General features: G+C 48.5%; 1 protein-coding gene across 2 annotated transcripts; it reads left to right on the top strand.

Annotated features, from left to right (window-relative positions):
- Nucleotides 1-151: 151 nt before the first annotated feature.
- LOC307071245 (striatin-like) lies at nucleotides 152-27,836 on the top strand. Of its 2 annotated transcripts, none has more exons than XM_079730211.1 (17): nucleotides 152-494; nucleotides 10,081-10,184; nucleotides 12,777-12,850; nucleotides 14,933-15,011; nucleotides 15,902-16,075; nucleotides 16,933-17,068; nucleotides 17,540-17,699; nucleotides 19,264-19,368; nucleotides 20,954-21,097; nucleotides 21,639-21,775; nucleotides 22,560-22,735; nucleotides 22,825-22,872; nucleotides 22,964-23,085; nucleotides 23,344-23,511; nucleotides 24,110-24,250; nucleotides 24,621-24,809; nucleotides 25,860-27,836. In XM_079730211.1, exons 1-17 carry the CDS (start codon nucleotides 282-284, stop codon nucleotides 26,027-26,029), a joined length of 2,340 nt encoding a protein of 779 aa, XP_079586337.1. In that variant the 5' UTR covers nucleotides 152-281; the 3' UTR covers nucleotides 26,030-27,836. The 2 variants fall into 2 exon arrangements, with proteins under 2 accessions (XP_079586337.1, XP_079586336.1); XM_079730210.1 differs by having other exon boundaries at nucleotides 17,540-17,711.

The following is a 27,836-nucleotide window of genomic DNA, read 5'->3' as shown; positions in this document are numbered from 1 at the left end:
TGTTGTTCCATATTGTTTGCAGATGATGAATAATGCAGGGTGAGAGCCTCCTCGCAGAGCGCTGTGGTCTGCCAAATCAAGTGCACCCGACTTACATGTTAGGGGCGTGTTCTCCTCCGCTGACGTCACCCAGTGACAGCTAGCTGTCAGAAAGTGAGTTCATTCCCCGGAGCAGAGAGACGGAGAGCGTTGACGATAGTTTTTTTTTTTGCCTTTCCGTTCATTATCTTGTACCTTATACCGGCGACACAATAGACAGGGGTTTTTCACCGAGCCCGGCCATGGACGAACAGGCAGGGCCCGGCGTGTTCTTCAACAACAATAACAACCCTATTCTACCCGGTGGTGGTAAGGGACCGCTGCCTGATGGCGACGCTGGGGAGGCGGCCCGGGCTCAGTACAGTATCCCGGGGATCTTGCACTTCCTGCAGCACGAATGGGCCCGTTTCGAGGTGGAGAGGGCACAATGGGAGGTGGAGCGGGCCGAATTACAGGTGAGAGGAGTGCTAAGTGTGCGGGCTATGTCCGGGGCTTCGACTGTAAATACCGTAGTTGTATTACTACGCGTCCGTGGCGGTGTCACGCTATGTGTTGGTCTGATTGTGGGAGCTAGCGGAGTTAGCTTGCTAGCCGCCGCGGCTAACGGACTAGCAGGGCAGCTTCAGCGCCCCCTGTCCTACCTGAGCTGTTAGCATAGCTTTCCTCTTAAGCAGCTAACGGGTGAGCTAGTTAGCCGCCGCAGCTAACAGGCTAGCAGGTCAGCTGCAGCGTTACCTACGCTGTTAGCATAGCATTCTCCCGAAGCAGCTAACTGGCTAACGGCTAAGCTATTTAGCTGCCGCAGCTAGGCTAGCAGGGGCAGCCGCAGCGCCCCCTGCCTTACCTGAGCTTTAAGCATAGCATTCCTCTGAGGCAGCTAACCGGCTAGTTAGCACCAAGCGCTGAGACAGCCGCCAAGCCGAGTAGAAATTATGCATTTCCGAATACTTTGAGGACGGGGAACTCACAACCTTTCGTGAAACCTTCAATCGCAGCTTGACATTACAACTAGTGTAAAAAATGTGGTTGTGTTACTTCTTACTATTGTGTCGTGACGTTCTGCACCCGTGTCATTCACGTATTTAAAAGCAAACGCCACACTGTGAGTGTTCATGGTTGAGTAATGATGGCCTGTGGTAATGCGTGTGAACCAAATGTCCCGTTTGTGTGTCTCTGCCTCCAAAGCGTTACATCAACAACACCATTTCAGATTATAGCAATACGTCGTCAGTCCAGCATGTAACATGCGTATAGTCTACTCTAAATGACCCAACCTTTCAGCCAATATCATCCTAACAGTAATCCAGTTTGATGGAGTATATTAACAATTTCTTGTTAAAAGATATGTCATTCCTAATGTATAAAACGTCTATGTTTGATCTTTTGTCTTCCTTCTCTGGTGGGTACAAACCTATTCCTATTTAGTGGAAGCAGCAGGCCTATTTAGACCAAAACAACTTTGCCTATTGGCCTGGGGGCACTATTAGGTTTGGGGTCTGTTCAATGATCGTTCACATGCCTAGTTGACCCACTACATTGACCCATTCGTACAATCCGCTCGTCCCATCAGCTTCACATTGGTACTCCACTCTGTTAGATTCAATTGTGTTTATAGCAGTCAATGAGCACTTTGAGACTTTGTGTGAACATTGAAAATATTTATTGTGCCTGTAAATCACTGTAAGACTTCCATCTCTTCAAAGCAACGATGTAAGCTTCATGAACACAATATTGACCCTGTGTATTTACACTGTAATGAAGCCAGATATCGGTGAGAATGTATCTTAATCCCATCTCATCAAAACGTTCCCCTTTTGCGGTAAGTGAAACAGTTCTGTTTGGTTGTGTAGAAGTGATAGCCCATGGGCGGTGGGGTGGGATGAGAACATGAAGGGACAGTGGAGACAGCCTTGCAGGGCGCTTCCTTGATACTTGGCCCTGGCTAACCAAGATGGGAGGAAAGAAGGGCTGATCTATTGTGTCTTGAAACGGATGATATCAAAGGCTGATCCGGTTAGTTTGGCACGTGAGTCATCTACGTAATGCAGCTCTCCTCTGATTGGCGTGTGAGGTTATGTTTCCTGCCCGTCGTCGGTTAGCGAGCTTATCGGAGGAGAAACACTAAGGCTTCTTAGCGACCTCATGGGTGGTTTGTGGTGGAATGGTTGTTATGCGCTCTGGCTTTCTTCTTTCTGCTCCTCTTTTCTTCTACTGTGCCACTGTAAGATGACCACTGCATGTCACCTATGACTCATTTTAGGGCTTATCCCTTTGTCTGTGCAAGTGTGTACACACAGTCATACTATGCAAAGCCTTTGTAATTATGTTCATGGGAAAAGACACATTGGTATTTCCCTGAATTTGCCTGCCGTTCATCCCCATGTTTTTATGTAAATGTTGCACTATTCATTGTTAGTATAAATGTGCAAGAGTATCTGATTATGAAAAATAAGTCTGCTCCTCGTTGATGCTGACTTCTTGCATAACAGTAGAGTAACCCTAAATAATAGAAACATGTTCAAAAGAGGTAGGCGTAATTGTTCTTCAATAAATAATAAATGCGGTCAATGTGTTTGTATTCGTCAGCATAGACTCACACACATGTAGCTGTCTTTATTTCACTTCGCAATCATAACGGCTTTGACACAATGACGTTATCAACATATAAAAGCCAAAACAATGTGTACCCGCTTGAGGACGCTACCTTTTGCCTTTGAAACTGTTCAGCCTAAGTCAGTGAAGCCAATCCCTGGGCTTGCCTGGAATGCAGTCAGGCCAGCTTGTTAGGTCATGCTGCAGCCACTCCTCTCTATTGAAGCACGCCTATATGTCTGTTCAATATAGTGCTGTGCTGGCTGCCTCCAACACACATGCTGCTCTCTCCCCTGTTTACTCCTAGTCCAGTGGTCATTGATAGATCAATTAAAGGACCCGCTAACCGGAGATGATTTGCCTTGTTTTTATCCTGGTTATATTGGCTTCGAAAGATGCCTCAGTTTTGACATCAGGAGGCTTGAGTGGGTCTCTTGGGTCTTGGCTGTGTTGCCTGAATTCAGAGTCAAGTGGGCACCGAAATTGAATGTTCAGGATTTCTCTAGGATCTCCTTTGTTGCAGACACCCACATGGCTTTGTGCTCTGGGCGTCAAAACCGAGATTAGCTTCTGAGATTCTCTCTGGCAGGGGGCCGGTGAAGTGGGCTCCGGTTACGCAGCCAAGAAGCCACCCAGTCCGCCCTGTCAGCCCCCTCCCGTCACGGGGAAATCCCTGCCCAACGGCCGTGTTTCCTTGCCAAAGGTATCTAGTCAGCATTCATGATCCGACGCCCGGTGAAGGGCAAAGGTCACTCCGGGTGTAAGGTGGCCGTAAGTGAGTTTAGGAGTGAAAAGTGGGCAGGGTCGTGTGGCTCTTTTACTCCTTAACTAAAAAGAGAGACGTATTTATATATTTTACTAATTGTTGTTTAAAACCCTTTTTTATTGTGGTGTGTTAAATGTCTGAAGATTTGTGTCACATTTTATGTTTTTTATACTTTTTCTAGAAGGCCTGGACATGGTTGGACACTTTGGCTTTTCACTAATGGTAAAGGCAGAGGGAGAGTCTGGTAGTGGATCAACAAGAGGAAGGACACTGAGCCTAACACACATGGCGTGCTGTTGGAAGCAGTCCAAATGGGTGCCACTGTCGTTCCTCGACGCCGCCTCCTCCCCGAAGCTGTAGTTATTTTTGCTTGCCTGCTCAACTGGGCTCGGTTTAGACTGGACCAGTGCAACAGCACGCAGGCCCAGTTAAACATAACCTCCAGTTTTTTCATCTCTGTTCCCTACACTTATTTAACTATTTGTCTCTAGCATCCAAACGAGGACTAATTCAATTTCGATCAAATCCCTAGGACACCAAAATTAGCTTTTTAAAGAATTTAATTGGCAGAATACAATGGTGGGGTTTTTTAATAAGAAGTGTGAGTCACTATCTAGTTCAGTCCTTTTGGAGCCACACAAGGGCCTTTCACCCTGGTCATATGGCTTGACCCGGTCAGCTTGTTAAATCCTCTGTCCTTCCTCCATTCACACTGGCAGGCTCGGTCTGTCTACGTAGGTGGGAGGAACAGCTGTCGTGTGTGTGTGTGTGTGAGAGCGCTTCCCTCCCCCGGTCTTACAGTAAATCTGAGTCCTCCTAAATCGGGGTCCTCCGATCTGTCGAGGAGTTGTAAATACCAGTTCAAACTGCCTGGTTCGTCATCTGCTGGGAGTGAGCACTGTACTTGCCACCATTCACCACAACTAGAGGCTTTCCCAAACCGCTCTGCTGTTGTACTGATGATAATATCTTATTATTATCATATCAGTTGTTGATACTGCTACTCAACAAGCCTTTAATAATACCCACAGAGCTAAACGGCCACACTCGTTACTTCATTCATTTATTCATTTGCCGATTTTGATTGTGCCATGATTTATTTTCTCTGCTCTAGCGCTTTCTTGAAACTGCCTCCCAGTTCTGGGAGACTTCGTCATGATATTTGCGGTAACAACGCTGGTTGCCGTTTGTCATTTACCTCCGGAATATCACGTGAATGCATTTCGTGGCATGGCCGAAAAATCAACCAGCCCATTTGTCAGGGAGAAACATGGAGGTGACTGGCCTGAGTCCCGTTCGAGGGGGCAAGTGCTCTAAATGTATTATCAATGTCGCAACATAGGTGCCAGCAGCAGCAGCATCCTCCCACACATGGTCATTGAATGTCTCTGTCTGCACCTACCGCAGGGTAACACTGCAGTGTCAACCTGGTGCAGTCAATGTAACGGCACACTGCAAGATGTAGATCCGGATGAAGGCGGCACACTCCCGGGTACACCCCCAGACTTTAACGGGAGGAGGGGAACGGTCGGTTAAGCCAGCATGGGGCTGTGAAGTGGGACCTTTCGCACTACACACACACAGCAATATCTTTACCTTTTTTATCTCTGGAGCAAAGTGATGGGGGGCAGCCTGGGTCATTCCTTACCAAGCGAGATCTGAAATATTTTTTGATTGCGTGAACCATACCCCGGCCTCACCTTGACCTCGCTGGTGATTAGAATAATCCTCCTTGAAAGTGTGCTGCTTGAGTCAGTCGGCTGTGTCTTCTTGAGCAGGATTGACTTATCTTAATCGGGCTCCAGCTGTGGTCGGCCTGTTCTGTGTGTGTTTGTCCCCGGCCGGAACTTATTTGTCCGAAGTAAAGGCCCTGTATTAGAATGCAATCTCACAGGTCGGTGCCCTTGCCCTACCACCCTCATGATGCTCTCTGCTAGTCTTGTGGAAAATACAATCAGCTTGTTGAATACAATTGACTCGATGTAATGGACAAAGGGGAAAACTACACTCCTGGCTTATGGGTGTGTTTTAAGATCAACATGATCATTAAACTACTGCCAATAATGTAGGCCCATTTAATAAGATGGATTAAATCTTTTTATTTTACATTATGGACCTGAAGACTTGTTTAAAATCAACTTAATTCCACATTTCAAGCTAATCTTTATGCTCTCCTGCCTTTGAGTTTCCAACATCACTTGAACATATTCTGGCATCGATATAAATAGACCTGCTCTGATATACCTGTGTGGCAACATAACAACGTTTCTTGTTTTGCATGTCTAAACTTTAGCCTTTTATCCTCACCTTCTTGGGTCTATTTTAAAAGGGACGACTGTGGTTGTTGGAAATGCATATACGGTTCTTGAATTTTTGTTAATTATTCATAGTTATTTGAGTGTTGGTTTATTTTAAAAGCTATGCGATGGTGCCTGCTATGTGTTTTTTAAAGGTTTCTCTCTGCACATAGGAAAGACAGATTTGTGGGAGCCATACACTAGTCACTTTCCATAGCACCCTCTCTGCCTTTGGCTGTGTATTTTTCTATACTTGTCTCTTGGTACTAGTGTAAAGGAATTCATGGAATGTACTTGGCTTGTTATCAGGTTGGCCATCTTGGATTTCTTGGCTTTTGTAACTGATTGAGCAGTTCCCTGTTTTAATTGAAAGTGAGTTTGGTTTTGTTGCAAATATTAGGGTGTTTCCCAGGTTGTCGTTGGGCTGGTTGTTGTTTGATTCTGGGAAACTGAAGTCAGGTCTGTGTGTTTGTCAAGTAGTTCTTGTTCTGGGCTCCATTTTGTTTGTAAGCACATCGCGCTCCCAAGTGGACTTCTATATATTTTTGTTCAAGTTGAAGTCTCCCTGTGGTGGCGAGATGCACTGGTCTTCACACAGCGTTGGCTGTGTGTGGATTAAAGGGCCTCATTGTGTCTTTGGCCATGACGCAGAACTAGTCTGGACGAAAACATGTCTGGAATGCACATATCCCAACCTTTAATAACCTCTTTTTGAAAATAATTGACGCTGATGTTTTGCAGTCCATACATGTACTCACAGTCCTCATTCTGGGGTGGTCTTGATGATATCTGTACCATATCCATGTCTCGCCAGTGCAGGAACGGCTACAAATATCCAATATTTCTTGATTCTATCTAGCTGTTATTTAAATGCCTACCTGTCTCTTAGCATATTGTATTACATTATCCAGCGTAAAATGAACCTCACACTTCTAAAAAGGGAGAGGTTCAACCCATATTTTAGATTTTTTTGACAACATTTAATATTGTTTTCCCACCAGACTCCATTGTTTCTGTCCTTACCATTCCTTATGATTCTTTTTAAAGCGGATGTCGACAACAAATCGACGTTAATATAGTTGCAACATCGTGGCTCATAATGGCACATATCTCAAGGTGTCATTGGTTTTCAATCATAAATTGGAAAAACTGTTGCGACAAGCGACCGACACAGGCAGAGACGAATTTGACCGGCGTTTGGCTGGCCGCCTGTGTTGACGTCCCTCCCCAGTATATCAGGCCAGTTCCTCCGTCTTCCCCTTCCTGTGTCTGAAAAGGCCCAGCCTCCCTCCATGGACGACCAATTCTACCAGCCGCTCTGGGACACACTAAGAAGCCCTTATCCACCCGGGCCAATAATGCGGTCAGTGTGAGGCCCTGGAATCAAATGCTTCCTGTGTGTCGTCCACGGCCTCCTCCACTCACTTTCACTGCATTCCTTCCAACGTTAATGTTTGATGGCCGGGAGAGGCCGCGCCAGATACTCACACAGCGACTCCCTTCTCCGTCCCTGGCAGCGCGGGGTGCCTGGGGCCCCTGGGGACGGTGGGGCCCCTGGGGACGGTGGGGCCCCTGGGGACGGTGGGGCCCCTGGGGACGGTGTGTCCCCGGACGAGGAAGTCAGCGGCGGCTATCTCCCGTCCCATCAGAGCAGATCTGCAGCGACATGCTTCAGTGGGTTGCATGATGGTGTCACTCTGTTGTGATCCAGGTACCACAGTCAAAAGTAGAGTTGTTCCGATATCAATACCAGTATTGGAAATTCCTCGACTCTTCACAAAGAATATCACAAACACGTGCAGTGTTATGCTGCGTTCTTTTTATGGTCGGAGTGGAGGTGTAAAGTCGGACATGGGAAACGCGTCATCTCCGACCTATGTGCCTCGGGCTACCATGTCGGAAAAACATGGATGCATGGACATGTAACATCAAGAATGCAAATGTATTATTATAATTATAAATGTAAATGATCTAGTTCTGAAATAAATCATAAATCATAAGAGAACCGTTCACTAAGAACAAGTGTTATTAGTAGTTACAATGCTAGATGCTGTATCGGTATATACTCGGTATCAGCCGATACATTCAGAAATCGGTATCGGGAAGGCAAAAATAGTATCAGAACATCTCTATCAGGAAGAACAACAAAGCGATTTAGCATTGTATCTAAGTCTTGATTAAAGGACCTTCAGCAGCTAGCCAAGTTTGAGGGACTTGGCATGGCAGACATCAGATAAACAGGCAGTCACCTTTTTATTCCCTCACAAGTTCGCTGCTAAAGAAGCTATTAGCCTAATTGGCACCTTTCTGGAACGGTCGCACTCATTCTTGGATGGGAGCCATTTTAGTCATTGTGATATTTTGGGCCAGCACACATTCTGGCCTCTCCAAAACAGTGACATATTTCCTTGTGTGCTGTATGTGTAGGTGTCTGCCCCATATCTGCCTGTAGGCATTGTCCCTGCAGTCCGCCTTCAGTAGTACGCAGTAGTATTCACCGTCTAAGCATTCTCCTGGTATATTATGGAAAGCCCTCCATCCAGTCAGCTGGTTGTTTTTTATCAATGGAGAGAGATCGGATGTGTGCTTTTTCTAACATAGGAAGTTGCATACTTGTGTTCACTATGTTGTATAACACGTTAGATAACACTGTTTGTTATTCATATGCAGTGTATTACATATCTCTCCATCTCGAGCTGCCTGTTTTTATCTGGTATTGATCACCTACTCATCGAAACCATTTTGAATATGACATTGCAGCGTGCTGCCTTCCTCTGCAGACTGCATGGTAAACATGATTTAGAAATGTAATTGGTATGAATCCATGAGTTAGAGGCTGGAGATATTGCGGTTAGGGTCAGCATCTTGTATGACAAAGCACTTAACTGAATCATTGTGCGTTGGGGTTGTTTGGTCGGATTTACAGCGCAGTTCTATGCTATCCGGCTCTAGATCTTTATATTATTTAATTTGGTTTGTTAAATGAAGGTCGTTTTTAGTTGCTATCATGACTCTGTTCAGAGGGGCTCGCCCACTACCATAACCTCATGCAGTGCGGAAAGCAATTATTTCACTGAGATTGGATTTTTAAAAAAAATAATAATAAAAAATAAAGAGGTTGAATCCAAGGCATCACTTGGGAACCCTTGATTTGTATGCTTAAAGTCAATAGATTAAATGAGACTGGCCATAATCCTCATTAGCTCTAACAGCGAGCTCTGTGCCTCCTGGGGCAGTAGCAGCCCGGGGATGGCTCCACTACCCAACACTGCTCTCATTGTCTGGCTTAGTTATTGTGCTGTAGTGACAACACGGCAATGCAGAATGACCGGAAATGATGTTTACAGCCTCCATGAACCAGCATATCCACCACAGTTGAGTTTAGTTCAGCAGGGCATGATGCATGGTACACACAGACTTTGCAGATACTAATGTAACTCGAATTATACAAAGAAAAAAAACAATAACAGATACAAGACAGATGGCATTGGTAGGAGAACTATTCGGATACAGAGAAAGTGCCAAGTGTGCAAGATTAAGTACGGGAATCATATTATTGTGCAAAAGTATTGCATATGGTACGAATAAGGGTTTTTGTCTCCCCATGAACGCAGATGACAGCTTGCAAGTCATTTGGCGGCTTTCGCCTTGTTGATGCTGTGTTATTAATTTGTGCAATTAATGAAACAGCATTTGACGATATGTTATTTCAAATTGCGTGAAATGTAAGAAGTCATAAAGAAGGCTTAAGTTTAAGGTTAAAGGTTTTGCTCACTGAGAGGAGGGGAAATAAAATCTGGATCTAAAAGGATTTGCATGAGTCAGAAATGAGTAGACGAGAGAGGGAGGGACAATCAAACGAAGAACCGTGGTGTCTTTGCATAGTTCTGCTTAAAAGGTTACTCTCCTTAACTATGTAGTAAAAGCACTTGCATAACATGATGTGGTACGTGCCTCTAACCGTTGGACGACTGGACGACTTCTACCACAGTGTGTGTTGTAACGATGACTCAAGACCTGCTGTTGTTACTGAAGAGGGAATGTGGAAATGAGAATGTAGATATACACTAACATGCTATACGGGTAGGTGTGTGTGGGGGAGAATTCCGCTTAAAATAGAAGCCTGCAGACTTTAAAAAAAACATTTTTCTCATCCTCACGCTGCATATTGATTTGCTAAACTCCTATTCCAGTTTGATACCCCCTACCCCTTCATTCCTTCAGAGGCCTGACGCAGACAAGTTATCTTCACCTAGCCAGCCAGCAAACCCCTCAAGATGCACAAACGCTGTCTGCTCTGCACCGGCTTAGGAGCCGGTTATCTCGCGCTCCCCCAGACCGTATGCAGCAGCGCTGCTATAAGACGTGATGTTTCTGTGTTGGCAGGCCCAGATCGCCTTCCTGCAGGGGGAGAGGAAGGGCCAGGAGAACCTGAAGAAGGACCTGGTGAGGCGGATCAAGATGCTGGAGTTTGCCCTGAAGCAGGAGCGGTGGGTACCCCCCCTCCCCCCCCCCCCCCCCCCCCCCCCCCCCCCCCACACACACACACACACACACACACACACACACGCACGAAAATTGGTGAATGGTATATTTGAAGCATGGAAGAAATACGCGCTGCACAGCGGGATTCAGAGGGCCCCTGTCCACGTGACGTCTAGCTCTGAGCGCCTCCGTCAGTCTTCAGTGTTGTCCAATGAGGAGAGGGCGTGTGACAGACAGAAAGCTCCCCTTTTCCCCAGAGTGTTTTCCCCATTCGTCACGGTTGCTTCGTCCCTTCACCCAATCAAAGATTATGCCTACGGTCAAGCAAACATTTAATTTCGGAAGTGATTCTGTTGCATATTAATGTAAGCCCCTACAGTCAGTTGCTTTCACTAATCAAAACTGTGATGTTTGTGTCTGCATACAATTAGTCCCCCACGCGTGCGTAAGAACAAGTCACCGCCTTTGAGCTAGCGGCTACGGGGCTCACATGGCTAGTTGTCATAGAAACCGTAAACAAAGCACAGGGATGCAGCTGTGTTTTTTTTTTTCTTTCAGCGCACATGCGCTGCATCCCAGCACATCACGCTCTGTGGACACGGGCCGTAGTGGTGTAATCAGCTGAGCTAAACGGCACTATAAGCCTCCACCACACACACCGCCCATCTCCTGCCTAGAACACTCTGTTTGTACACTGCCGTTGTATCCGTTTAGAGGCTGCATGCGCCTTTTCATTTGATCAATCGAAGAGGCTGGCTGTTGGTTTGGTCGCGGACATGGTCAGTTGGCGTGGCAACGCAGCATCGGCCGCACAGGGATTCCCAGAAGCTGTTGCTGGTGTCATGTGTCTGCAGAGGAGTCTGCCTGTTCTGATGACTCTGCATTGTCCTCGTGGATGAAGTGCAGGGGATAGAAAGCCGTGCTGGTTAAAAAAATGTTTACTACGAGAACAGCGATCAAGGTCGACGCCGCAGCCGGCTTTTCCCCCCATATAACCGTTTTTCTTTCTTCTTCTTCTTGTTAGTTTAGCGTTTTCCTCCTCCCTGCTCACAAGCCTCTCTCTCCAGACCACTCGGAACCTGGTCCCCGGAGCAGCTGCGTGAGCGTGGCACATTCTCATTTCCTGTCTGCGCTACACATCGCACGGCTGAACCCCGGAGCAGGGACACAGAGATGATGTCACTGCGTCTTCTCTTTCATCTTCCCCCTTTGTTATGAGAGAGAGAGAGAGAGAGGCTTTAACAGTGGGGGGGGGGAAACGGCGATAGGAAGGCTTGTAACGGCATTGCACTGATGCACAACACTATAAGGGGATTATGAGGTCTATAAGGTATCACACGCCCAAACACAGGTGTGTTCCTCACCACATGACTAATGTGGTGTAAAGTAAGGTCAGGTGACCTGACCTTACCTTTTGTTATGCTGTGGGTACTACAAACAGTAAAGACAGCTCGCAGGGGTACTCACAGAATTTACTGGCACTAAATTACATGCTGCAAGGTACACCATTCCCCCCAGTAATTTGAGTGCCGCACATGACACTGCTATGCTTGTTATGTCACCATTTTCTATGGTGAAAGTATACAGGACGGTAGTGTAATTAAATGTAAGTGTCACATCAACAATTTTTGCTTTAGCCATCCAACTCCATTGTTGTCGTTTTCATTTGTTGATCACAGGAATCTTAAGCTTTCATTTCTATTATATAATTTCTAATATTTCACACTGATACCAAAGTTTTAGCCTGTGGTTAAATACAGGAGTTGAAATGTATCAGATCAGTTTGGTTATGTGTAACCTTTGAAAGCGCAGAGTCAGGAAACCAGAACGCAGTATCAACCCCGTAGCATTGCTGTGCTCTCCTATGACCACAGTGAGTAAGGTGAAGAGTTGAAGTCGTTCCCACGATAACGTGGCGAGATCAGCTGTCCGACCCGTGGTGGTTGTCTGTTCGTGCGTCCCTCTCCTCACGCTCCCCACCACTTCCTCCTTGGGAACCCCAGTGTCTATCGCAGCGCGATGCATGGAATGTACCCCCTTTCTCCTCCGATGCGCTCAGGCCCCGCCCCTGAAGAAACACCTCCCGCTTGAGTGACCCCTGCTTGCTCCAGTTGCATAGCAACAGGTCATGTCTTCGAGTGCTTCTGAGTGAATTTGATCCGAACTGGCTGTTAATGCTTAGCGTTTACTCTGTTTACATCTTCCGATTTTTCTTAATTTGCGTTGTTCTTTCCGTTTGACGGCACTGTGTTTAACTCTCGGACTTGCCTTCAAGTCTAAGGGGCTAGGATCAAGTCTGTCAGAAATGGTACTAAAGAAGGTACTACTGGGGTTTGTGTAGTGCTACAAAGGCCTCTGTACGCAGCTCTCATCAGATGAATAGCTGCAGTTAAACTAGATGTCCCAAGATGGGTAGTGTTGAATACCAACACAGCAACCTTCTGTGAGTAATAGTGTGTTAGCGCGAACATGATGGTTCCAAGTGCATTCTTTGTATCATATCTTGTGTCTTAGCTCTTCACAGCCTCAAATGACACCATTTAATGAAACATTCTCTCTCCTGTCTCTTATCTCTCTTGCTCACTCCTCTCCCTCAGGGCGAAATACCACAAGTTAAAGTATGGGACGGAGCTGAACCAAGGTGACATGAAGGCGCCAACCTATGACTCTGGTAAGAGGCACATGCACACGCACACACGTCAGACGTTGAACCCTGTTCTCTGTGGTTTGATCACAACTGTGTTCCTACCTTGAAGGTATTCTAAGAACGGTTCTCGCTGAATGTTTGCTTAAGTTGGGCAAGGGTTGGGTGTGTGTTTGTCTGACAAGCCCTCATTGTATTCGTAATGGAGCAGAGGAGTATAGCTCTGGTATAGACCCTGAATTTAACAGTTTTGTATGCAACTAGATAGTACACAAACTGGAACAAAGGTCTAACAAAAAGTAGTCCAGAGTCAAGTGTTACCCAGTAGTCCTCAACACCACATGTTAAAAGGCCCCTATTTTACCACCAGGTCTGAGTGCGTTTCAAAATGTGCCCTTCCCTGTGAATTAGTGACATCACAAGTGGGCGTGTCCACCCAGTATGACGGACACATCAGCCTACTGGGTGCAACAGTCCAGAGTACGCTACAAGTATCGCAATACTTTAAATTCCTCCGCCAATCAAGCAGGCTTTCCACCATCTGTCGGTGGGCAAATGGTTGGTTGTGTTCGTTCTCTGGAGTCCCTCGATTTGGTGCGGCGGCCAACTGAACGAACGACAGACCCCGCCATTGGTGGAGAGCGATTCACCAGCGTATGCCAGAGATGGCACGGTCTGCCCGCTTGTCTCGCTGGGAACTGCTGTTCATCTACAACGGAACCACTCGGACAATAAAATAAAAATAAGACTCTAGCCCCCCCCCCCCCCCCCCCCCCGGTGGTACCTGGAACCCCGCGGCTAACGTCTGATCCAATCCGCTTGACTGTTGACAACGTGGACGGTGTAAACCTGCTTGTCTCCCCACACACACGATAAACTGTTTGTTTGCGCTGGGTCCGCTCCGCCTCGTCTCTATTCATGAGGACGGCTCGGGATGGGGGCGGGAGGGTCGTAGCCCCCCCAAAGTGTTGATGAGACGGGGAGACGTGTCAGCAGGGGAGAGGGAGGTGTTTTTAACACGTAGAGCGGCACACCTGCCTGCTTTGCCACCCACACATCCCCCCTGCCCCCCCGCCCCGCCTCAAATAAGCCATGACCCAGTTTTGAGGCAACCTCCAGCCTCTTCCCCTGCCGACTCCCACCCTCAGCCTCCTGCCGCACAGAGTACCCCATCCAATCTCCATCCTATTAACACCACACACACACAGTCACGCGCGCACACACACTCAGACACCTATACACAGACACACACAAACACACAGTCACTCACAAACACACACACACACCTATTCAATCACACACACACACACACACACCTATACACACACACACCTATTCACACACACACACACACACACACACACATATAGACCCACACACACACACATAGACCCCCCCCCCCCCCCACACACACACACACACACACACACACACACACACACACACACACACACACACACACACACACACACACACACACCTATTCACAAACACACATAGACCCCCCCACACACACAGTCTCTGCATATACTGTAGGCATGGCCCAGGCCCTCAGCAGCAGCAGCCAGAGTGCTGACTGCGTTGAATGTGTAATATCAACGAGTGCTCCGATTCCCCATTGTTGTCGGTCACGTATTGGACCGTGTCGGTCAGGTATCAGGCTGGAGTTAAAGCCACAGTACCATGCCGACGGTAACGTTGTTTGCCCGGTTGTACGCTATCGGCAACCTCGATGGAGGGGGGACCTGGTCGATCATCTGAGTCCCTCGTTTGGTTTCGTCAGTCTTTTAATAGCGTCGAGTGTCAGACCTAGTCTTTGAAAAGCGATGAGTGTTAGGGTTGGTTCGCTCTGTGTTTGCAGAAAGCGTTACGCTCTACACCCCCCCCCCCCCCCCCCCCACCCTCTTTTGAGTAAATGACAACTTCCGCAGACCCAGCGAGGCCTCGGGCAGGCCGAAAGTTTGCGGTTGCCTGGGTTGCCCTCGTCCATGCAGGAATGTGCTGCTGCTGTTTGTGGAGCTGAATGCCAGCGACTGTGTGTATCTTTGGGGAGTGCCCGCGTTGTGATTTGCGTCTTCCTTAATCAATCCATCATTGATCCTTCCCCAGACGAGGCCAATGAGAACGAGGGGCCCGGCCAACTCAACAATCAGCTGTCGTGGAAACAAGGAAGGCAGCTCCTCAGACAGTGAGTACGCACGCACGCACGCCAACCGGAAAACCCGCACAAAGTCAACACAATCTCGCCATCTCAATTGATGAATCATTAAGTATAGCTATGGTTAAATATTTTATTAGTCTGTCCAGCTAGTCTTCTGTAATTTGCGTTTCCTGACGCTCAGCAGCCAAGGAAACCCTGCACTGTGAAAATACATGGAATAGCTCCCCCGAGTGGTCAGAATGAGACATTACTTTCATCAGTGCTTTGAAGAGTGTTTTCTGCTCTCAATCCTGAATGCGTTGCCAGTGAGCAGGCCTCATTTGGCGTCGTTCACAGGCTGTGTCACACATCATCTGCCATAACACGCCTCCTCACGAGCCAGCGTGTGTCAAGTGACAGATCAACAGTGTTAAAGGCTTTCTCCACCAGCCTGCCCAAGTAGTGCTCCCACTGTGGACTCTCCTACACGCCGCGCTCAAGAGGAACAGGAACATTAGCAGTCACGAAACGCTTCCAGGCAGTGCCAGAGACTTTCTGTTATCAGCTAATTTATTGAAAAAGTGGGTTTGTTAAAATGGAGAAACCGTCTGCTTGTATGCAAAATTAGGCATTGGTTTTTTACAGCTTTATACATAGTAGGGATGCACTTTAATGAGTTCTATATTATATATTCATATTGCATACAAAACAAAACCAAATCAATTTTATATTCTAATGGTTTTTGTTTTGTCTGTAAAGTCCACCCCTCTAAATAGCGAGATTTGTCCCAGCCCTGTCCCAATGCAAATCCTACGCCAAGCGGATGAATCGTATTAAAGGAGACCGTTTCAACCCTCGAACACTACAGTTCAGCGACGACACGCCGATTTGACTCTGCTCGTTAGTTGCTGTCTTTGACTGCCTTCTTTGCCCCCCAGGTACCTCCAGGAGGTGGGCTACACAGACACCATCCTCGATGTGAAGTCCCAGAGGGTGAGGGCCTTGCTGGGCCTGGCTGGGGACGGCGGAGGGGGCAAGCCGGGAGAGAAGGCCAGCGCTGAGCCCCTGGTCAACGGGACGGACACCTCGACGAAGGGCATGGCGACCAGAGGGTTAGTTGGAGGAGTGGAGTAGTGTATTTAAAATGGTATGCCTGTGTGTATGTATTTCAATTATGGCACCCATTGCACGCCTGATCATCCCTGGAAGGAGGGATCTGCGTTCCATCTCAAGATTTCTTCTTTGCTTATTAAGGGAGTTTTTTTCTTGCCCTCTTGGGGGCTAGGGTCATGGGGGGTCTGACCCTAGCTAACAGGCCATATAAATATAGGGCCTGTTAAAGCCTTTGAGACTGGACCTGATTAAGGGCTATACAAATCAAATGTAATTGAATTGAAGTACTGGTTGGGTGTATGATATAACTTCCGTGTTTCACGTCGGCGCTTCATTACGTGTGTGGGTCATAGTGTGTGCTGCGGTCTTCCTTACACAGGGAGGAAAAGAGAAGTGTGTGTGTGTGTTATCGGCCATCGTTCAGCCACTCCTTGCTAACGACATCTAACAAGTTTGAATGTGTCTGTTTCAGCGCCAAATAGCTTTTTTTTGAGTCCGGCTTGGCTGTGTAAGCTCTGTAGGGAAGTAACTCATAACCAAGATCGTAGTGTATGAAAGCTTCAATGAATGTATGCTATGAATGGTTATCATTGACTGGAGTAGATCCGGAAATATGTACCTCTATCTATTTACTGAATCGGGGATCGATTTTGAATCAGAATAGTTTTAAATCGATTTGTTTTGAAACTAGAATCGATTTTTGAATCAAGGAGCGATTATTATTATAATATTATTCTTATTATATCGTGACCACAACCACATCCGAGAATCGCTCAAAGATCTACATTTTGAGACAGAAAGTCCCAACGCCCCCCTCCTGATTTTGTGCGAGTCTGATTGGCCGGTGTGTCCACAGGAAAACGGAGCTGTCGGACCCCAGCGCCGTGCTTGAGGCCTTCAAGTTCATCGAGAGCACGGCGGCGGAGTACAGCGACGAAGACGAGGACGAGGAGGGCGAGGGGAAGGACCGCACCATCATGGAGTCCAGAACGGTGAGAAAAACAAATGTTCTCCAGCAGACACGCATAACGCACACACATGCCCACGCACACATACACATACTAGCACATACACATACATATAAGCAAGCATGTTCGCGCACATTCATGCACACACATACACATAAACATGCACACGTGCACACGCACGTACACACTGCTTAGGTTTTTTTGATTTCCTGTTTTGGTTGTTGGTGATGCTGTTTATCAACAACACGCATATCTATCATTTTTATTCGCCATTATTTTTTGTGCGTACGGTTAAATATAAAAAACACATGCTGAAACAATTTCATCATCTCGGAAACCTCGTTGAACGAAAACCAATAAGAAACACTCGCTCACTTCATCACTCACTCACTCACTCACTCACTCACTCACTCACTCACTCACTCACTCACTCACTCACTCACACTATTTCCCACCACGCTCTGAGATAAACGAGTTCCTCTCCGTGTTGCTCAGATCCTGAGGAAGAAGCCGGCGTCGTCTTCCTCCACCTCGTCCCCGGCCAGCATGGACACCAGCGAGGACCCCGACACAGAAGAGGCCCTGAAGGGCTTCGACTTCCTGTCCAGCCCGGACGAGATGGACACCTCGCCCGAGTCCAGGGGCACGGGCGACGGTACGGACTGGGGTAAGCCCTGTTGGGGTGGGGGGGTGGGGGGGGGGGAGACCGCTAGGTCTGGAGCTAGTAGGAACCGGCCTTGCAAAGCATGATGGGAAAAGGAAAAACGGTTGACAGATCCACCTCAAAAGTAGTACTACAAAAAAAAGATCCTTTACACTTTTTTTAAATCGAAATAGTTTGGTCATTTTAAGTGTTTTTGAAGAAATATGCCGTTTCTTTATAACACAAATTTCCATTCTGTGTGTGTGTATTTTTTTTTCAATCTAAATGTTGATCATCTGCCCATAGTTTGGTGACTGTCGTAATATCTCTGCCCATTATTCCCACCCAGTCACTCTGTGTAAATCATCCAAATCTCCACGCTTGAACTCTCTGTATTTAATCCATAGTGTGTGAAACGTGTCCACTGTGTGTTCCCATAGCTAGCCCGTCAACACAATGTGTGTCCCCCACCCCCACCCCCTGTGTTAGTGTGGGATTAGCCCACCACGTCTTCTGTCCGGAGCGTTGAACACCAGGTCGGGATGTCACTTGCAGGTGTCCCTGTGTGTGAGGTTGACGCCGTGTGAGATGGATGACCCTTCACAAGAAATTGCGGGGAACGGGCAACGTTTTAAATTGAAATTTTAACTACAAGATATATCCAAATGGCCAGTTAAAGGAACCCTTAAACTACCAAACAAAGACCCTCCCTCCCCTATCCTCCACATTAGGAAGAGCTGATGATGTGTAGGTCCGCCATCATCTCCCACATGATGCCAGAGGGTCCTTCTTCCACGCCTTAAGAGGCTAAACACAGCGTCAACACTCACCCCTTGCTGTGGTGGGGATGGCGGCGATCGTCACCCTGAGAGACCCATCCCTGGTCTTGGGATGGGGCCTGCTGCCACTCCCCTTGAGACTTTCAAACCCTACCCCCCCCCCCCCACTCCTACCCCCCTTACCGTATGGAGACTCACCAGGACTCAGATCCTGGCCTTGTTGAGCCTTGTTGATCCTAGCCTTGTTGAGCCTAGCCTTGTTGATCCTAGCCTTGTTGAGCCTAGCCTTGTTGATCCTAGCCTTGTTGAGCCTAGCCTTGTTGAGCCTAGCCTTGTTGAGCCTAGCCTTGTTGATCCTAGCCTTGTTGAGCCTAGCCTTGTTGATCCTAGCCTTGTTGATCCTAGCCTTGTTGAGCCTAGCCTTGTTGTTCCTAGCCTTGTTGAGCCTAGCCATGTCGATCCTCGTTAAGCCTAGCCTTGTTGACCTAGCCTTCTTGAGCTTAGCCTTGCTGACCTGTCCTTGTTGATCTAGCCTTGTTGACCTAGCCTCGTTGATCCTAGCCTTGTTGACCTAGCCTCGTTGAGACTAGCGTGTTGCACGGGGGACTTAAAACTTCCCGGAGAGATGCTGAGCACCACCCAGAGACAGTGGCGGGCTAGAGGGGGGTTTCCACACTCTACCCTGCCTGCCTGGCTACAGTAGGGTACTCCTGGACCAGGGCAGCTCCTCAACAGCCTCTTGGTCTGGTTTTGTCCTCTCCTCCTCCTCCTCCTCATCCCCAACCTTCCCTGTGTAGACAAGGACGATCAGGACTCTGAGGCCTGGGATGTGGACCAGGGCCTGATAACCAAACTCAAGGAGCAGTACAGAAAGGAGCGCAAGGGCAAAAAGGGGGTGAAGAGTAAGTCCTTGTCTGCAGCCTGCTGCCTCCCCTTTCCGCCTACTCCTCCTCCTCCTCCTCCTCTGCCTCCTCCTCCTCTCTCTGGTAGACGCTGGTTTCCTCACAAATCCTGAAAACAAAAAAAACGAAAGCCTCAAAGCAGGAGCAGACATCCTCGCCGTGTTTCTCATTTCCCACTCCTGGCTGCTCTCCTGTCCTCCCCTCTCCTCCCTGCCTCCCGTGCCCTGTCCTGCACTCTTTCCCCTCCTCTCTGCGATGTCCCTCGGAAATGAAGCCTTTAGCAACAGCCAAGCCGGCATGTACAACCATTGGGACAGACCTGTTGTTTCCCCGGCTGGACGGTACAATTGTTGTACGTCAACGCCGGCGGCCACGTAGATCGGTTGAACTCTGACCTGCTCCTCTTTTTGCTACGCCGACCGTTTCATGCGGGTTCTTCTGTTGTACTGGCTACACACGCCCTTCACTCACGCATCCTCTCCGGCACCGGGCCTTTCTCCTCAACGGACGTCGCGCTTAATGTCTTTACGTTGCATGCTTTCATCCCCGCTCCACCTACTCCCTTCTCATCCGTTTATGTGCTTCAGTTTTAACTGTGCAGAACCATGTTGTCTGTGATTGCCGTGTCCTCTCTCGGCTAGTGTTTGTAATCTACTACAACACGGACAGTTGCACCATTCACCGTCATACTCAATATTCTATTCATAGTCTCATTTCGGCCAATTTCATATTATTATTTTTTTTATTTTGGTTTAAGTTTTTCATTTGGGCATTTAATAGTTATTATAACATAATCATAGTTTGGTTATAGCCGTAGTTTTGATGATACATTTTCAGGGTCTCCGATGTCTCCACCTTGTCTTTCTGGGTTTACATAAAACCCCCGAAACATTGACTATTTTTTAGACTAATTATTATTAAATCGAGACGAGGCCTGTTGAGGTTCCACTTTGTTCCCAGGCTGACGTCTCCACCCCCCGCCACCACATTCCCTCTTTATTTAGACCCATGAACGTCATCCTTTTATCAGTCTTTCTGTTTCAGGCACACTCGTTTCTCCTGCTCTCATTGTGGCAGTTAAGGTGTGGGTGTGGAGGAGGAGGATAATTTGCTACAGCATTGAGTCATTTGATTGTCTGAACCACACCAGTGCATAATTAATCATTGTTGGCAGGCCTGGTGTTTCCTTCCCAAAGTCTGTTACGAATCCCTCATTGTGGACGTTTACACTCCATGTGGACAGCGTATCGTACCTTAAAGATCATCCTCGTTCGCACACCACAGCTTTCACTGCGTTTTCTTTCAGTTCGGCTAACAAGGACTCCCAGCTGCTGCTTCCCTTTTCATATTTTCCCCCTCTCCACCTCCCTCGCTCCTATGGTGCATCGATTATTCACTCATTTGTATTCCCTTTCAAGGCTTCTTTTTTTCCTCCTCACTCACATCGTAGGCATCTCTTCCAGAGTGCCGTAACATTTCTAATCCTTTTCCTCGGCGTGTCTCCGGCTCTCTCGCCTCCCACCCCGCCCACCTTCCCTTCCTGAGTCGTGTCCGTGCTAACTTGTGCCCGCCTGTCCCATGCCAGGGCCCAACCGGTCCAAGCTGCAGGACATGCTGGCTAACCTCCGCGACGTGGAGGACTTGTCCCACATGCAGCCCCCCGCCGCCCCCCAGGCCAGGCCCAGTGTGCCACGCCTCAACGAGCACGAGGCCAGCCGGCCGGACGAAGGTCAGTTCGGTTTGGGTCCACAGTGGGTCCGCTGCCACGTGCATATTTACAATTCTGTTAAAAAAAATCAAATTCAAATTCAAAGAAACTTTATTTTTCCCGTGAGGGAACTTCATTTGTGGTCAGACACATACAAACAAGACATACTTCAACAATAAATAGTTAGTAACCATGGTAAAAAAATAAAGAGAGCTTGTGGGTAGGGGTGGAGGTGTGGGTAGGAACAATAGATTGTTAGTTGGGGGAAGGTGAATAGGTTGAAACCTTTGAAAGTGCATTATCCTCCAGCTCAAAGTGCTTTAGGTTAGATCTTTGAGTTGTGAAGAGAGAGATGGCTGAAGAGGGCAAGATTTTGAAAGTGTCCCGCCCCTTCCCTCTCTGGCCCCTCCCTCACTACATATCTCAGTCGTGCCTTAAACGACCCTGAATTTAAACCTAATAAACACCTGGGTCTGTTGCCTTCGGCCTGTGGCTGACCGCTGGCTCTCACCCATCCAGGGGTTCTGTGTTAAACCTGCCGGTTCTGCGTGTCTCTCCCCAGTGGAGGCGCTGACCTTCCCCCCAGCCTCGGGGAAGTCGTTCATCATGGGGGCCGACGAGGCCATGGAGAGCGAGCTGGGACTGGGCGAGCTGGCGGGGCTCACCGTGGCCAACGAGGCGGACATCCTGACCTACGACGTGAGTATCCCCCAAGGGTCGGAGGAGACGCACAACCAGGCATCGGGGTCAGAGGTCACAGCCGTGGGCTGCATTTCTGAAAATGCAATATAAAGCACTTTTGCATAAAGTTCATATGAGTGCTTAAACCGGCAAAAGTAGTCACTATTGTGTCCTGGTCAGAATATTGGGATAATATGTTAGGGATAATGTATGGAACGCCGGTCATTATAGTGCAAATAAACGCAGACAGCCCCTGAAGGGGCTTATTTTCGCTAATGACCGGCGACGTTCTATACATTATCCCGCTTATTACACGGCTACTTGCCAAAACGAAAAAGATTACTTCTCGCTGTGTTTCTTTTTACAATTTATTTGTTACCAGCATTCGTAGTGTTGATCAGCAGAGTAATAGTCCGCCAAAGACGTTGACGTCGCGTAGCAACCAAGTACGCTTGGGTTGATAAGTTACCGGAATACTTGCAGAGTTATACGAAAGACGGCAAAAAATCCACTTTCCTTAACAGCGGTCAATTATACTCAATTATAGCAACGGTGAATTATCAACTATAATTATCAACTATAATTCACTATAATTCATCAAACTATAATTCACCGCCGGAGGTTGTGAAGGGCCCATGCAAGTGAGCGGAGCGTTCCACGGCATTGAGGAGAGCCGTGTGATAACATAAAACAAACATCTATATGTATCTGTCAATCTGTATCTCTATGTCCACAAAAAACGTGCACACATGCACACGCACACGCCGACTCTGAACACTCTGTACTGAACCTGTCTCCTCAGATCGGCAACAACAAGGACGCGCTGAGGAAGACCTGGAACCCGAAGTTCACCCTGCGCAGCCACTTCGACGCCATCCGGGGGCTGGCCTTCCACCCCATTGAGCCGGTCCTGGTCACGGCGTCCGAAGACCACACCCTCAAAATGTGGAACCTCCAAAAGACAGCTCCCGCCAAAAAGTAAAGGAGGCCGCCGTCTTTCATTTACCGTTTTCCACAATACACTGTCGGCTTCAGCGCGCCTTAATGAATATCTTCCTTATCCACAGGAGCACCTCTCTAGATGTAGAACCTATCTACACGTTCAGAGCTCACCGGTAAATATTATGTTTTTAATCAACTGATTAATGGTTGGGCCAGTGAAACTGAATGGTGGGTGCTCAAACATGTGGTCCTCCACTCCACCAGGGGAGCTGTTCTCTGTGTGGTGATGAACAACACGGGGGACCAGTGCTTCAGCGGGGGCGTCGACGGGACCATCCAGAGCTGGAACACGCCCAATCCCAACATCGACCCGTACGACTCCTACGGTAACGGCATTTCCTCCTTTACAGCCGATGCATAAGAACGACCAAATGTTGTCCATGTTCTGAGCCGCATAAGGCAGTTCGTCTTAGCTCAGGTGCTAGAGCAGGTTGGCTTGTAACCGGAAGCTTGCTAGTTTGAACCCGGCTCCTGCTAGCTGGGGTGCCGAGGTGTGTCCCTGAGCAACACACCTCACCATTGCTGGACGTGCAATTTGTCCCGCAGACCTATAAGAAACGTATCTCTCTCCCCTGCGGTCACAGAGCCGTCTGTCCTGCGGGGGGCGCTGTCCGGACACACAGACTCGGTGTGGGGGCTGGTGTACAGCAGCGCCCACCAGCGCCTGCTGTCCTGCTCCGCCGACGGCACCGTGAGGCTGTGGGACGCCAACAACACCAACCCCGCCCTGGCCGTCTTCAACGAGAACAAGGGTAGCCATTTTAGACTTTTTTTTTTGTGTGTGTGTGTGTGTGTGTGTGTGTGTGTGTGTGTGTGTGTGTGTGTGTGTGTGTGTGTGTGTGTGTGTGTGTGTGTGTGTGTGTGTGTGCTACGTACGCAATGGATAGTCAACCGTATGCATTGTTATTCCCATGCAATAGGGGGCGCTCTACGGCACCTGTTTAGTGTAACTTGTAGCGTCGTTCTGGTGCCAGTGAACCAGAGTTAAAATTAACTCTAAAAAAAAAAGATATCAACGTCTCAACCTGCGTTCTTGTGTCACTTACAAGTTATCCTTATATTATATAACGAACATAATGTGTATATTGAATGTTACTCTGTACGCAACGGTCCTTGTTTAAAGGTAATTCAAGTAATAAATTAAGTAATAAAGAGTACTTTATTGAAGCCTCATGTGAAACGGCAGCAATGCCGTTTCACATGAGGCTTCAATAAAGTACTCTTTATCACTTGAGTGCAAAATAAAATGCATGGAAGCAAGTGCATTTCATAACATGAAGGCCTTAAGGCTATGTAGAGCTTGTCCCCCCGGCTGAAGGGCGGTACTGATGTGCTGGTGTGTCTGTCCAGCGCTGGGCGTGCCCTCCTCCGTGGACCTGGTGTGCAGCGAGCCCGCCCACATGGTCACCTCCTTCACCAGCGGGCAGATTGGCCTCTTCAACATGGAGACCAGACAGCTGGTCCTCAGCCTGGAGACCGCCGTGGACTCAGGTAGGCACCCCCCCAGCACAGGCCCCCACCCTTGCACCCCCCGAGGCGTGGGCTCATCCAAGGCCACTTCGCTCTAAAGTCGATTTGGATAAAAGCGTCAGCTTCTGATAAATGACTCGAAGCTAATCGCTAATGCATAATAATGATATATTAACGATCCCTTATTGCTCATCTGGGATTAATGAAGTAGGATTCAATACTTAAACGTATAACCGTTACTAAAGAGACCCTCAGCGACGACTAAATATCGTCTTAACGTTTACAAAGCATTCTCCGTCACTTCGAAAACAACACGTCAGCCGCATCGCAGGCCGTTCCCCCCCGCCGATTTCGTTGCCCTAACCGCGCCCCCTGCCGCCTCTCGCTGCAGGCGCGCCCTGCCAGATCAACAAGGTGCTGAGCCACCCCACGCTGCCCATCACCATCACGGCCCAGGAGGACCGCCACATCAAGTTCTACGACAACAACAGCAGCAAGCTCATCCACTCCATGGTGGCCCACCTGGACGCCGTCACCAGCCTCGCCGTGGACCCCAACGGACTCTACCTGATGTCGGGCAGTGAGTAGCCGCGCCGGGGCCCTGACCCACTAGTGCGAGGGGTTGGATTCACAGAGTAGCACATAGTTGAGAACATGGGATTTTTTCTTTAGGGCGCCTTCAAGCCTGTGGATTTGATTTTGGGTCAAACTGGTTGTTTTGGGACGAAGGGATTGAGCAAACTGAGAATACAGTAGGGGGTTTTACGGAGTTGTTTTTGGAATGGACGCGTCTTCATATGTCTCAATCATTCATTTTAAATGGAATTGTGTCTGTGTGTGGGTGCCAGTGTGGTATGCTAGTGCAGGTGTGTGTGTGTGTGTGATCAGGCATCTGTGCCAGGGGTAGTGTTGGAGGATGTATGTGTGAGAGAGAGTGACCCTCCATGATGGGTGTTTTGTAGGTAACCCTTCATGTTATAATCAGGCACAGAACCCTTCAGTTGTACAGTGGAACACGTGGGCTCTCTGTGCCTCATACAGACGTTCAGACAGCTCAGGGTTTAAACACTTTCTCCTCAAGGTTGGAGAGTTGGACATGTTTACGTTCCAGCAGTCTGGCCCTTGATACACACAAAAATGTCCCAGTTTGCCCACTAAGATTTAATAACAATGATACAATATCCAGAGATATAGAAATATCCGTCAGTCTAGACTTCAAGCGCTAGAGGCCAGTGTTTTGAATAAATAAATTCCTTCCCTCAATCTCTTTCTCTCCCTCCTTCTCTCCCTCTCACCCTCCCTCTCTCTCTCGCGCTTTCTCTCTCTCCCTCCTTGCTTTCTCTCTCCCCCTCCTTCTCGCTTTCTCTCTTTCTCTCTCTCACTCTCTCGCCATCCCTCTCTCCCTCCCACTCTCTCCCCCTCCCTCTTGTCCTTCCTCTCTATCCTTTTCTCCCTCCTTCTCTCCCCCTCCCTCTATCCACCTCCCTCTCTCTCTCTCACCCTCCCTCTCTCTCCTTTTCTCCCTCCTTCTCTCCCCTCCCTCTATCCACCTCACTCTCTCCTTTCCCTCACCCTCTCTCCCTCCCTCCCTCCCTCCCTTCCTTCCTCCCTCCCTCCCTCCCCTCCCCAGGCCACGACTGCTCCATCCGCCTGTGGAACCTGGAGAGCAAGACGTGCATCCAGGAGTTCACGGCGCACAGGAAGAAGTTTGAGGAGTCCATCCACGACGTGGCCTTCCACCCGTCCAAGTGCTACATCGCCAGCGCCGGGGCCGACGCGCTCGCCAAGGTCTTCGTATGACGCGGGCGCGGGCCCATCACGCCTCGCCCCGCCCTCCTCCTCCTCCTCCTCCCCCATCAACCGCCACCGCAGCCGCCGCCACCACCACCACCACTACCGCCGCTGGCACCGCCCGCCCACAGACGCAGCCTCCCACGGGTCAGGGACTAATCAGAGAGAGAGAGAGACGGACGTAAGGGCGGGGCGAACGCCGCACGCGGGTGTCCAGTGATCGCCGGCGCCCGCTGCCCTCCTCCCTGAACGTTGGTTGGTTTCCCCCCCCCCCCCCCCCCCCCCCCCCGTTTTGACGGGCAGACTATGTAGCCAATCCCCTGCTCCCCTCCGGGGGGGCGGGCCCTGAACGCTCACGCTGTGCGGGCCGTGGTTGGCTGGGAGGCGCGTTCGTTGGACAGACGGTTCCGGGGCGCACGGTTCCCCCGAGACGCCCATCGAGCATCCAGGCCGGACCTGGTTAACTGACAACAAGAGGACCCTCTCTCACACACACACAACCCCTAGCCTACCCCTAGCACAGATGCCTCATCACACACACAAACACACACATTCGCGCACACACCTGCACTTGCATCTCACACACACACACTCGCATAACACGCACACACACTCGCATAACACTTACTCACACTCGCATACCGCACACACTCGCATAACATCCACACACATCCACATAACACGAAGACACAGCATTATCCACTTCACAGGAGATGGAAGAGAGTACACTGGAGAAATGAGATTTTAAACAGCTCCTCTGCCCCCCCCCCCAGCTCCCCCAGGTGTGAGCCGTTGCTCCACCACCTGTGATAGTGTTGCAGACGCGGGGGTCTCTGCAGGCTTACCCGAGCTATTGTGGAAATATTCTTTGGCTTTTCTCTAACCCCCGCGCCCACCCCGCCCCTGAGACGGACTCTGCCTGCCCGCCTGCTTGCCTTTTGCTTTTCTTTAGAAAAAATACAACAACAAAACACTTATTGACAAATGTGCCTTTGATAAAAAAAAAAAAGGTATTGAAAAATGTAATTTTACCTTCCTTGTTTTGGGCAGCAGGAAGGGTTGGGGTCTATACGCTGGAGGTAAGGGTTGTCACAATGTTGTCAATTTTAAGAAAACATTGGATGTACAATTACAAATACTTATAATAAACAAAAATATATATCCAGTCTTAAAATTCTATCGTGCAGCGTGAGTTTGATTTCCTGTTTTTGGTAAAACGTGGCCGGGGAATCACATTCTGTTTGTTTTAGTTTGCGTTTTCTTTTCGTTGGGGAGCGAAGCTGGCAGAGTGACACAGATTACTGAGTATATTGCCTGTGTGTTGATGAGTTGTACACGTGAAAGAGCTAAGATAACAAAAAACTATGTCTAAACAATGTAAACCATTTTGGTTATATAACTACAATTTCAAATTGGTCCTACCTACTTGTCCGTTTTAGGAATATCCATTTGATATTTTGGCCAGTTTGCGCTTGTTTTAATGGATTGGCTTGTGCTGTATGTAGTTTCCCCCCGATGGGTAAGACCTGCCTGAACCGCAGTCTTGACTGTTCATGTCCAAAATATAGATGAGTAGACCAATGTTTAGCAGGACGGTTGGAGCAGTACATTATAAGACTATTCTAACTGAAAATGAAACCTAAAGGAGCGGTGGTTTTTCTTAGAACCGAAAGGTTTTACTGGTAGGATGTGCGCAGAACCGGAGTGGTCGGAATCCACATTATGTTTAAAGTACAGCTTCAATGAGCCTCTTTCTCAGTCACTGGTTTGTATATGAAAGTCTGTTCCAAATAAAAAAACTGCTGTAAAATCTTAA

Source organism: Pollachius pollachius (genome assembly GCF_949987615.1).
Source record: "Pollachius pollachius genome assembly, chromosome: 2".
NCBI classification, from domain to species: domain Eukaryota; kingdom Metazoa; phylum Chordata; class Actinopteri; order Gadiformes; family Gadidae; genus Pollachius; species Pollachius pollachius.
The sequence above is the reverse complement of the archived record's forward strand: the minus strand, read 5'-3'. Positions and strand labels throughout refer to the sequence as shown.